This window comes from Carcharodon carcharias, chromosome 2, assembly GCF_017639515.1.
Source record: "Carcharodon carcharias isolate sCarCar2 chromosome 2, sCarCar2.pri, whole genome shotgun sequence".
NCBI classification, from domain to species: domain Eukaryota; kingdom Metazoa; phylum Chordata; class Chondrichthyes; order Lamniformes; family Lamnidae; genus Carcharodon; species Carcharodon carcharias.
Window position 1 is genome coordinate 231,114,533 of NC_054468.1, and position 13,343 is coordinate 231,127,875.

Consider the following 13,343-nt stretch of genomic DNA (forward strand, 5'->3'; position numbering starts at 1 on the left):
CACTGCACAAAGCTTCTAGTGCTATTTTCCATTGTACCTATCTGAGGCATACTGATGTTAACTAAGGGAATCAATGGTCCCTTGATGGCATGGAGTGAGGAGGAGAAAGATCAACTCAGACCTTTCTCCTGGTTGCTACTCATTTACTCTGTTGGAACATCGTGCAAATGTTGTTTGAGAACAGGGTTGGATTTGGTTGCAATGATGGTCAAATGCCCTGTATTCAAGTATCTAGACTGATACATGACAAATGGCCACTTGGAAAAGAACCTAAGAGCCTGTCAGGGTCCATCGGACTTTAACGCAGCACATGGCATCGCCTGCAGATGGCAAGCGTGGATCTCCCTACATAACAGAATGCTTGGAGTCCCTTCATCACATAGACTACAGTGGTTCAAGCTGAAAGTCCACCATCAAACCTCTCAAGAGCAACTAGAGGGATGTGCAATTAATGTCAACCATGCCTTTGACATCCACATCCCAGGAATGAATCATTTTTTTAAAAAAAAATCATATTTGGGAGATTAAGTTTTAGATCTGATGGAAAGGAAGTGATCCGAGATTTTTTAGGCTGATGACTTACATGTTCTTGCAGTATTGGATCTACGAGCACCTTCGCCTTCACTATAGACAGGAACCACTGTAACTTTGTAAGGTGTATCAGGATTCAGGTTTTTGAGGACTGTGATGTGTGTATTTCCTGGTACTGTGACCTAGCAACATAAATCCAACACAATTTATCAGCATCCTTCATTGAGTGGATTACCATCATGCAATGGTGTTGTTACTGAATTAATAATGCAGTAGAATGAATTCAAACCGCTCCCCCCTCCACCAACCATTGGGCATTTTGAGCTCAGTTTTCAAGAGATAATAAAAATAAAAAACTGATCTCAGTACAAATGGTCATGAAGTTGTCAGATTGCTGTGAATTACTCCAGCTGGTTCAGTAAGGCCCTTTAGGGGAAGAAACCTGCCATCCTTACCTGGTCTGGGTCTATATGTGGCTCCTGTCCCACATCAACGTGCTTAACTCTTAAATCTTCCTCTGTAGTAGCTTAGCAAGCTACTCAGGCATATCAGGACAATTAGGGACAGGCACTAAGTGCCAGCCTTGTCAGTGATACCCGCATCCCAAGAATGGCTAATAAAAATTAATAGCTTATTAACTCCTTGATGGTCATGGGATCTTGCTGTACACAATTGGTTGCCTGGTTTCTACAACAGTCTGTACTTCAATGGCTGTAAAGTGGAGGGGGTGGCAGGATTCATGTGCATAGATCTTTGAAGGTACAATCAATGATTTCAAAGGGAAATTGCAGACCTATGGGGCTAGAATGGGCCAATGAGATTCACTGGATGCTCCACAGAGAGCTGGCATGGGCCCTATATAATTGCACTTATTCACGTCTGGTCGCAAATCCAATTCACAGGAAACTCTGTCCAGCCAATCAAGGAGAAAGAATTATTTTAAAAGTGTTAATTAGTAATGCAAACAATATACTACATAATATACTATATTATACAACAATATATTATATATTATATACAACAACATACTATATAATGCAAACACAATCCACCTAGAAATATTGAAGGTGAACTTACTGGGAATATCCAGCTGCACCACTGTGTTTAATGGTAATTCCATTTATGCATGCAAACAAGGGTGGATTTTACCAAATTTGTAGTTATAAGGCTGGAAACTTCCCAAGGAAATTTGTCTGTCAGAGTTATTAGTACAGTGACCCATTAAGGGATGAATTGGTACCATAAACAGTCATAGTGGAACCTGAAGAACATTTTCTATTCAACCTCTACCAGACTTCCCTTGCACATCCCCAATTTCCTCAACTCTGTCATGGTTGGCCATACTTTCAACTGCTTGGGTCCTAAACTCTTGGATTCCTTCTCTAAACCCCTCTGCTTCCTTACCTCTCTCTTCCTGTAGCACACTCCTTAAAATCTACCTCTTTGACCAAACTTCTTGTCACCTCCTTATGTGATGCGGTATCAACTTTTGTTTGACAATGCTCCTACTGGAGCATCTTGGGAAGTTTCCCTACATTAATGGTGCTATAGAAATGCAAGTTGTTGATGTTGACAATTGTTACATTGCATCTGCGATAAGCCAGAACTACTTTCAGCCAAAAAAAATGCAGTAAACATGAAGTTGTGAAGCTCACCACTTCTTCATTCCCAGTCCCAGTGGTGGGAACATAGTGAATCTTGTAACGACGAACAACGCCTTCAGCAGGATCCCACATCACATTCAGCGAACTGGTTGTCGGGTTGTACACTCTGAGATTGCGAACTGCAGCGAGCGGCTCTGGGAAAAAAATGTTTCAGCTGGTTTTAAATAAAGTGTCATGATGGTGGCTTCGAATACTCTCTTGCTGGTCACAGCTCCTTCCTCTGCGCTGCCTACTTTCATTTCTCAACATGAAACGTAGTTTCAAATAGAGTCCAGTGGCTGAATACTGAGGCATAAAGGGCCTAGCCAGGGAAATGATCCTGAGTCTGTGTTGAATGAGTTACTCTTAATGGAAAATATGTTCAGGAAGCTACACATAGTCATAGCATCCCAGAGGAAGGAATTTCTTCATAGGATCTTAGAAGGAGAAGAAGGAGGCTATTCACCCATTGTGCCTCTGTCATCTCTTTGAAAGAGCTATCTAATTAATTTTACTCACCTGCTCTTTCTCTATAGCTCTGTATATTTTCTTTTACTTTCCAAGTGTCTATCCAATTCCCCTTTTGAATGTTACGATTGAACCAGCTTCCACTGCCTTTTCAGATAATGCATTCCCGACCACAACTCACTGCGTTAAAAAAGTTCTCTTCTTTTCCTCTCTGGTTCTTTTGCCAGTTGTCTTAAATCTCTGTTCACTGGTTGCCAGCTCTCCTGCCATTCATTAGAAACAGTTTCTCCCTACCTAGTCCATCAAAACCCCTTTCATAATTTCCAACATCTCTATTGAATCTCTTGTTAATTTTTGCTGTTGTAAGGAGAACAGTTTTTCTACTGTCTCCATACAACTGAAATCTCTCATACCGGGTATTATTCCTGTGAACTGGTATCCAGTATTGCTGGGATTCTCGAATTTTCTCCAGTGAATCATTTCTCTCAGTTGCTCATTTAGGTGCTAAAGTGTTCCTAAGAACCAAATGTGGAAGAACATCATTTTCTGGAGAGCAAGCAACTCAGGAACAGGCTGCTGGCTTCTGTGATGGATGACAATTTCCTGAATTTTCTGAAATGAGAACTGGACCTGTTTCTGGCTGGGAAAAAAGACCATCTCATACAAGGGGTAGGTACAGGCCATTGGTGAGGTCACACCTGGCATGCTTCGTACACTTTTGGTCTCCCTATTTAAGGAGGGATATTCTTGTGTTGAAGGCAGTTCAGAGAAGGTTCACTAGGCCAATTCCTGGGATGAATGGGTTGTCTTCTGGGCAAAGTTTGAACAAGATTGGGCCTGTATTCATTAGAGTTTAGAAGAATGAGAGGCAATCTTATAGAAATATATAGGATTCTGAGGGGGCTTGTCAAAGGAGATGCTGAGAGAACGTTTCCCCTTGTGAAGGAATCTAGAATTGGTGGGGGGGGGGGGGGGGAGAATTTAATGCCCTCTCTTGTGGCGGGGGCATATAATCAGGTGGGATGATGGCAGGTGGTGACTCCACCACCTCCCCACCTCTGTTCCGATTAAGTCCATGGGGGAAAGGCTGATGGGCGGCCTTCTGCCCCGCTGCCAATTGAGGCCCTAAGGTGAGCAATTGATGCCTCCTTATGGGCCTGATCTTACCTAACACTGCTGGTATTGCATGCACAGGGCACAACAAGTAAACCCTGTTGGGGTTGCTTGTGAGTCCCAGAAAGGGTACCTCATTCAAAGGCACTCAGTGCCTGATCAAGGGACCCAGCATTGGGAAGGGGGAGCCAGCCGAGAGCCACCCCACCCCCCGACCTTGCTGACAATCCCTCTCAACTCTCCCCCTTGACCTCCACCCCACGATTCCCACTCCCGCTATCACATACCTGTGCCTAGATCCATTGGCGATCCTTAGCCTTGAGTGGGTGCAGTACTGTCAGCAACCACCACCTCCTTGGTGGCACTGCCAAACAATGAAAGGCTGCCAGCCTCTAATTGGCAGGCAGCTCTCGATGGATGTGATTTTTGCCTCTGGAGTCCTTGATCCTGGGGAAGGCCCGCTGCTGTCCATAACAGTGCCTGATTGGTATTTAATTTGGTAGACCAAAAAGAGATAATGTAGGGATCTCGCCAGCTTTCTAGCCAGTGGGTGAGACATCGCCTCCATTATATACCACCTGGGGACGCAGTTTCAAAATAAGGGGTCTCCCATTCAAGATGGAGATGAGGATGAAGTTTTGTGAGGAGATGAAGGTCATTAGTCTTTGGAGTTCTCTTCCCCAGTGAACAGTGGAGGCTAGGCACTGAATATATTCAAGGCTGAGTTAGTCAGATTTTGTACTGTCATCAGAATTTGGCACTGGGTGCCATGATGATTTTTTTCAATAAAACAATTATCCAGCTATCTATCCATCTAAAGTTGGCAAAGGAAATATAGCCCATCTTCCTCAATCAATCCTCACCATGTGTTGACATCTGCTGTTGTCAGGGTGCATGACTGATCCGAGACCAGTAGCTGCTGTGTCATTCATACCTGCAGCACCCAATTTGTGTAGCATGAAAAGGAACAGGGGGAGGCCATTCAGCCCTTCCAGCCTGCTCTGCCATTCAATTACATCATAGCTGATCTGTATCTCAACCCCATTTTTCCATCTTTGCGTGTTCGAGGCTCACCCACCAGATGGGGAGTAGGCTTGTGCAGGATGTTGTTTCTGGCTAGGCAGGCCTGACACATTAGTTTTTCTGGTGCATGTCATCCTGGGGAATTTGCATTCCCTTGGAGCCACAATTATTAAAATCAGTGTTTGAACACACAGGCAGCAAGGACAGGAGTACCCGGGCCCACAAACCTTTAAAACAAACTGCATAAATCTTCAGAAGTTTGGGCATTCCCCCTCCGCGAGCCCACTGTGAAACCTGAGTAACTCTTCATCCCTGCGTGATGCTACACTGCAGTTGTGAAGTGAAGCCACCCTTTCAGGGCCTTGAGCGCGTAATCCATCTGATATTCCAGTGCAGTACCAAGAGAGTGCTGCACTGTTGAAGGTGCTATTTTTAAATCAAGGCCCCCACACCCTCTCAGACAGGCATAAAGATCCCCTGGCATTTTTTGAAGAACAGGGAAGTTCCCCCCCTGGCTACCATTTATCCCTCATCAATAATCAATGAAGATTATCTAATTGCTGATTGTGGGAAAATGCATGGAAATTGGCTGCTGCATTTCCTACATCACAAGTTTTTTTTAAGCTTATCTTCACATACACTTTCCCTGTGGGGAAATTGTTGGGGAGGTGAAAGAAGGATTCCCAGGCTGATTAGTCGCCCATTAAACTGCATCATGAATGCTTCTTCCATGGCCAATAAGTCCTGGCGTGGGACTTGAACCCAGAGTTACTGGCCCAGTGGTCGGGACGTTACCCACTGCGCCACAAGACCTGCTATTCGAACAGTGAAACAGTGATTACGCTTAAAAAGTATTTAATTGGCTCAAAAGTTCTTTAAAATGTCCTGAGGTTATAAATGCACTAATTAACTGAATGTTCTTTCTTTCTTCTAAAATAACAATATCACCTGTTTTGATTTACACTCCATCCTATTGCTAAGAAAGCCAGGAATTTTGTTTGTCTTTCTCAACATAATGATACACTGAGCTGGTGGTTTCAATAACTTTTCCACAATAATCCCCAAATCCCTTTCCCAATCAGCATGCTCTGTTGCTGATTTATTCAAAACACACGCTGATATTTTGTTTTTTTACTCTCAAAGTAATTATTTTACATTAGGCAAACCAATTATTTTCTTGCAGCCTTTTTGAAGGAGATTGTGAGGCTGATGCCAGATCATAGCTAGTTTGTGCTGTGGATTTTGTACCCCTTTAACATCACGTTCAGACAACTCCAAAACCCTTTCCACTTGAGGACACTCACAACGGGAGAGGGAAAGATTCTATTCCGTCAATCCAGGCTGATTTTAAACAAAAGTCAGAGAGGTGAAAGAGCATTCTTCAGATCCACCTGTATATTAAGAATCAATTGAGGCATTTGAAAGGGAAGCTATTATTTGGGAGGTTAAGGTATCAAGCATTATTTACAGGGCAGGGAATTTGGATTATAAAACGAAAAGCTCCTAATTTTAACCTAACACACTCCTGTGAAGCAGGCAGGCTCAGGATGGATGTTTGGTTTACACCCACCCGATTTTGATGTTCCATTGAACCTGGACCCGAACCCACGCATTTCTTGAGGGTTAGGTTAATATTGGCAATAGATGGTAGTGCAAAATGGTGGGTCTAGGACCGATGGACTGAATGGCCCCCGTGTCCTCCCCCAACTAAAGATCCCTCGGGTGATGCAATTTCTCCCCTCCTACCCCACAACCCCCGCAGGTTTAGCAATCACGTGCCTGGATATCAAACATACTTGTTCTGCCATTGCCGATAATCTGTCCCCCATCTCCAGCTCTGGAAACGGACACGACTTTGATTGAATACGGGGTGTCTGGATCCAACTTCTGCAACACCACACTGTTTTGTCTGGCACCCACGGTGACCTTGAAGAGAAGCAAATACCTTGAGTTAAATATTCAATGGATAGAACCAAAAAGTACCAGGGACTGTCATGACTGGTCTTTGCTATCTGGGAACAAGTGCATGATACCACCATCTCCGCCAGCACAAACGTGGAGCTCAGAATGGACAGCTTAGCAGTCTCATTCTCACTCCTGAGTCAGAAGACTGTGGGTTCAAGTCCCACTCCAGTGACTTGAGCATAAAATCCAGGCTAGCAAAGCACTGAGGGAATGCTGCACTGTTAGAGGTGCTGCCTTTCAGGTAAGATATAAAACCGAGGCCTCATCTGCCTTCTGAGGCGGATGTAAAAAGATTGTATGGCACTATTTTGAAGGAGGACTCTCTGCTATCATGGATAATATTTAATCCCTCAAACAACTTCAGTAAAATAGTTTTTTCTGGTTACTTATCACGTTGCTGTTTGTGGGATCTTGCTGTGCACAAAAATGGCTGCCATTTTATCTACATTACAACAGTGACTACACAGCAGCAGAATTTATTTGGCTGCATAGCATTTTGCGATGTCGTGAGGTTGTGAAATAGTCTTTCTCCACGACACTGAATCTCACTGTGAAACATATCCAGAGCCAGCTATTGGTATGATACAGTTTTGATACAGGCTAAAACTCCTTCTATGCTGCCTTCACAATGTGCTTCAGCCCCAACAACCTCAGAATAGCTTTTCATATTATATCTGTGCCATCCTGCCTCTAAGTGGCATTGTTGATCTAATGTTAATCCAAACAGTGACTACTCTAGTATCTTAAGTGACTGTGAAGGAGCTTGGGGACAAGCTGAGGTTGCAAGTCCTTTTGAGTCCAGTCCTGCCACATCATTCCACTACAGTAGAGGCGGGGCCTCTGGTAGACGAGGTCTCTAAGCCCTGCATTGTCCACGGGCTACCTCAAACTAGGCACCGCTGCCAACATGGCAGGAAACCAGCTGGAAGATTTTGTTTCTTAAGAGCAGCCTGTTCCTCACTGTACTTAGGAACTGGGAGCTAAGCTTGATGATGCACGGCAAGCAGTCTTATCCTTTTCTTAAGTTAGAAATGGTCCTTGATAAATAATAGCTACCTGCAATCTAACTGCAAAAATGTGTGACTCCATAGCCAATGTTAAATCAATCTTAACTATGGCTAATCCCTCAATGTAATTGGAAAAGCATGGGTTTTAAAGCCTTCCTTCTTTGCCATATCCACCCTGGAGGTAGTTCATGTAGAGGTGCACTGAGATTTCTACTGATAGTCTAATTCTAAGAAATTGCACTGCATGCATACTGGCAGCCGCCTAGAGGAACATCAATTGTTTTTATGACACAAAGACAGTGAGATTTTTACAAACAAAGCTTTTGGATGGATTTGTCTTAGATGAACCACAAGTCTGCTTCTCATAAAGGACATGGTGCAATGCAGCAAAACCCAGCACAATGGGTCAATGTAGATCAATTAAACCCTGTCTATTCTTGACCGGTCAGACGCTGGTTAAAGTAACGAATCACAAAGGTTAGCCACAACACAATGAACATTTACTGGAAAACAACTTATTGGTATGTAGCAAACAATAAACTGGTGTTTTCTATTTTCACAGTATGGTCTTTTTCAAACTGTGACCTAGAAATGGCTGTTGATATTGTTCAGTGAAGCTACTAACATGAAGATCTGCAGTTATTGAGCATGTTTGTTAATACAGCACACAAAAGAAATCTCACGTGATGACCTCCTGCTACTATTGTAAATCATCTGAGCCCACAGCCCAGGGTATATTATTCTGGACTTATTCCATGATATGGTGAGCTATTATAAATTGGCATTGGTATTTCCTGAAGGGTAACCCTTGTGATTATTTGATGTATCGTAAGCCTATCTAAAACTGTTTAGTGAACTGTCGCATGTCTTGTCTCCCAGGAGAGGAATGATTGCCTCTCCGATCTCCTTCACATCACATTGTGCCACGGAAGGGATGGATGACAGTTGGACCTGTCAGCTTGGCTCTGCTGGCTGAAAACTGGACATTGGCCTGGATTTCCACTCTTGAGGTGGGCGGGCAGAGTGGAGAAAATCCCCAGCTCGCCACACCTGTCTCAGGAGAAACGGCCATGAATGGCCGGACTTTCGCTCTGGGGGGAGGGGGTGCATGTGTGCTGGAGTCAGGCCCACTGCCCCTGAAAACACGGCAGAAGCAGCCACAGGGGCTACCGTGTACCGAGACAAGCTGGTCAAAAGGTCCACCTTGGTGCTTTGAACTTTTTCCCCAGTTGTGATTGAAAATTAGGCCCTCTAAACCTCACACCTCACCTCACCACTCCCTCATCCCCACCCACTCCCCATGCCCCATCCACACCAGTCTATGCCTCCACCCACCTTCCATGGCCTCTCGGATCCGCCATGACAACATATGCCCCTCCACCCACCTTCCATGGCTCTTTAGAGCCCATATGCCAACCTACGTCCCTCTATCCACCCTCTATCATTGTTTGTAGCTCTTACACTAATTTAGTACCAATTTATGCCAACAAACCCCCCCCCCCACCCCCCCCATGCCAACTCATCCAGTATCTACCATGGGCAGAGCTCAGAAGCCATGCTTGGGTAAAATGAAATAAAGCTCTAAGTATCTATGACAGACTTCACTATATGTTATATGATACTCACAGTCATAAAATCCATTCAATACATTTAAATAGCTTCAAGTACTTAATCCCTTATAAGAGCAAACATTTGTATTCATAGCCCCAGATCAAAGACATCTAATCCTTTAATAATCTCTTGCAGCTGTCAGTGGAAGTGTGAAATTACAAACCCCTCACTGCCCCCACAGTGATAATGATAGGTTATGAAAGCAGTCAAGCTACTATAAATTAGAGTCTTCAGGTTTGTGTCAAGAGACAGATATTGAAATTACACCAATTATTTCAATGGAGAGGCATGGCAGGCTTATTATTCAAAATTTAAAGAGGATATTTAAATAATTTGACAGCTTGACAGTTCCACAGACCTTATCCACCTTTTATGCACATTCATGTCTACTGTTTAAAATTAGAAGTTGCTGTCAAGAAGCTATAATAATTTTCATAACGTTATTGGAATTCATTGTAAAATAGAGTAATGGTGGGATGTGTCCATGTGTCTATATGTGTCTCTGTGTGTATGTAAGATTAACTGAATTGGAGGCAGCTAGTCTGGGTACTTTGATCTAAGAAGAGAGGTTAGGTTTTAAACGTTAATTAGATAAACATGGGGAAGTTTAGAAACATAGGTGTCAAGGGAATATTTGCATTTCGAGATAAAACAGACGAGACTGTTTTCAAAGGAGGAGTGAAATGTGTCACCTAGCCAGGTGAAGTTTAGAGACAGTGGGAAGAAGTTTCTCCCCGTCGGGGGCATTGGGTGGGAGCGGGCGTAGGCAGAAATTGGCTACGTGCCGCCATTTTACATGGGCGGGCCAATTGAGGCCCACCCAGTGTGACACGCACCCGGAGGTGCTGTGCACTCCCTGTGCGGGCTGCCTCAGGTAGATTAGTTTGATTTTTGAAAATTTTAGTAAAGGAAAAAAAAAATTTTAAGACATGTCCCCTCATGTGACAGTATCACACGAGCTGGGACATGTCAATGAATTTTATTAAAAATTTTTATTAAACTTTAAAAACTTTCATGAAGCCTCATCCCACCCATGGATGAGGTTTCATGATAAATGCAAAGGCCGCCTGGGCTCTTTGCCTGCCCGATAACCTTAAGGTTAGACAGGCAGCTCAGTCAATTAGTTAAATTGCCCAATATTCCCCAAGCAGGAATATTGACTCCTTCAAATACAAGCTAAAACTCTTTTAAAGGATGTGAGGCAACCCACCTCCCCCACCACCCCCCCCCCCCCCACTCCACCACCCGGCAGAGCATTCCAGACTGTCACCACCCTCTGGGTAAAAAAGATGTTCCTCACATTCCCCTCTAAACTTCCTGCCCCTCATCTTGAACTTATGTCCCCTTATGACTGACCCTTCAACTAAGGGGAATAGCTGCTCCCTATCCACCCTGTCCATGCCCCTCATAATCTTGTACACCTCGATCAGGTCGCCCCTCAGTCTTCTCTGCTCCAATGAAAACAACCCAAGTCTTTCCAACCTCTGGGATGAAACATTTATTTCATCCCAGGCAACATCCTGGTGAATCTCCTCTGCACCTCCTCCACAGCAATCACATCTTTCCTATAATGTGGCGACCAAAACTGCACACAGTACTCCAGCTGTGGCCTCACCAAGGTTCTATACAACTCCAACATGATCTCCCTACTTTTGTAATCTACGCCTCGATTGATAAAGGCAAGTGTCCCATATGCCTTTATCACCAGCCCACTAATATGCCCCTCTGCCTTCAGAGATCTATGGACACACACGCCAAGGTCCCTTTGTTCCTCAGAACTTCCTAGTGTCATGCCGTTCATTGAATATTTCCTTGTCAAATTACTCCTTCCCAAAGTATATCACCTCTCGCTTTTCAGGGTTAAATTCCATCTGCCACTTATCTGCCCATTTGACCATCCCATCTATATCTTCCTGTAGCCCAAGACATTTAACCTCACAGTTAGCCACCCGGCCAATCTTTGTGTCATCCGCAAAATAAAATTGATTATGAAAGTAAATTGGCAAGAAATATAAAAACAAACAGCAAGTGCTCTTATGGTAAATAAAAAGAGAGTGGTTAAAGTGAGAGCAGGACCCTTGGAGGATGCGACTGGAGAATTGATAACGGGGAACAGGGAAGTGGCAGATAATTTAAACCAATACTTTGCACCGGTTTTCACAGTGGAGAGCACTATAAACGTCCCAAAGATATCAGATAAGCAAGGAGCTAATGGGAGGAAAAATCTTGTAACAGTTTCTATCATGAGGGACAAAATATTTAAGAAACTAATGGGACTAAAGGCAGACAAGTCACCAGGACCTGATGGCCTACATACATGGGTTTTAAAGGAAGTAGCTGCAGAGATATTGGAGGCATTGGTTGAAGTATTCCAGTACTCACTGGATTCCGGGAGAGTCCCAGTGGACTGGAAAAGCGCTAATGTGATGCCCCTGTTCAAGAAGGGAGAGAGACAAAAAGCAAGAAACTAAAAGCCAGTCAGCCTAACATCTGTCATTGGGAAAATGCTAGAATCCATTATTAAGGAAGAAATAGCAGGACATTTAGAAAAGCTTAACACAATCAAACAGAGTCAACAAGGCTTTGTGAAAGGGAAATCATGTTTGACAAATTTGCTAGAGTTCTTTGAGGATATAACAAACAGAGTTGATAAAGGGGAACCTGTAGCTGTGGTATATTTGGATTTGCAGAAGGCATTCAATATGGTGCCACATAAAAGGTTATTGCAGAAGAGAGGAGCTCATGGTATTGGGAGTTATGTATGAGCTTGGCTTGAGGGTTGGTTGACACACAGAAGACAGAGAGTTGGAATTAATGGGTCTTTTTCAGGTTGGAAAGACATAATTAGTGAAGTGCCACAAGGATCAGTCCTAGGGCCTCAATTATTTACTGTCTACATTAATGACTTGGAGGAGGGGACAGAGTGTAATGTATCCAAATTTGCTGACAATACAAAAATAGGTGGGAGGGCATGTTGTGATGAGGGCATAGGGAATCTGCAAAGGATATGGATAGGTTGAGTGAGTGGGAAAAAACTTGGCAGATGGAGTTTAATGTAGGAAAGTGTGAGGTCATGCACTTTGGAAGGAAGAATCAAAAGGCAGACTATTATTTAAATGGAGAGAGACTACAAAAAAGTGCAGCACAGAGGGATCTGGGTGTTATTGTGCTTGAAACACAAAAAGTTAGCATGCAGGTGAAGCAAGTAATTAAGAAGGGAAATGGAATTTTGGTCTGTATTGCTAGGGGGTTGGAGTTTAAAAATAGGGAAGTCTTGTTACAACTGTACAGGGTGTTGATGAGACCACACCTAGAGTACTGTGTACAATTTTGACCCTCATAGTTAGGAAAGGATATCCTGGAATTGGAGGCAGTTCAAAAGAGATTCACTAGGCTGATTCCTGGGATGGAGGGGTTGACTTATTATAGGCCCCGCACACCCGTGCGTAAAATGAAACGTGGTGACATCAGCCGAACATCCCAATGTCACCGCGCACCATCGCGATATTTCGTTGGGCGGGCATGCGTTGATCTCTGATGCGCGCCCACCATCAATTAACAGGCCTACCTGCTGGGTTAAGTGACAATCGCCAACATGGTGCCCACCCTTCCAAAGTGTAACAGGTCGTTGAAGCAAGCGCTTGCGACACTGGGTCCAGTTGCGTCGCACCACTTCACGGAAGCTCACCACCTCCTCGCAGGCACGTTTGGTCATGTCGGGAGGGGGGGGGGCCTCCTCCCCCTGTCCTGGGGAATGAGGACCTCCCGCTGTGCTGCCACCTCCTCAAAGAGGGCAGCAAGGCAATCATCCAAAATACAAGGGGCACAGTGCCCCCTTGCCCTAACCTCCTGCCTGGCCTGTTCACCAGCAGCACTCTGGGGAAACCCTTCCACTGGCCACAATTCACAGCCTTTGAAAGGCTGCAGCGACTTTTTAAAACAAGCTGCCGGGGTCGCCGTTGGACCTGGCGGTAATTGCAGT

At 44.2% G+C, this 13,343-nt stretch overlaps 1 protein-coding gene across 2 annotated transcripts in view; it reads right to left on the bottom strand.

Annotated features, from left to right (window-relative positions):
- The window catches only part of LOC121289991 (collagen alpha-1(XII) chain-like), a 278,622-nt gene that overhangs the window by 149,047 nt on the left and 116,232 nt on the right, over positions 1–13,343 (bottom strand). For both annotated transcript variants that reach the window (XM_041210101.1, XM_041210090.1), the window contains 3 exons: positions 6,575–6,704; positions 2,187–2,329; positions 584–713 (listed from right to left, as the gene is read on the bottom strand). In XM_041210101.1, coding sequence (XP_041066035.1) covers positions 584–713; positions 2,187–2,329; positions 6,575–6,704 — 403 coding nt within the window. The remainder of the gene's footprint in view (positions 1–583; positions 714–2,186; positions 2,330–6,574; positions 6,705–13,343) is intronic.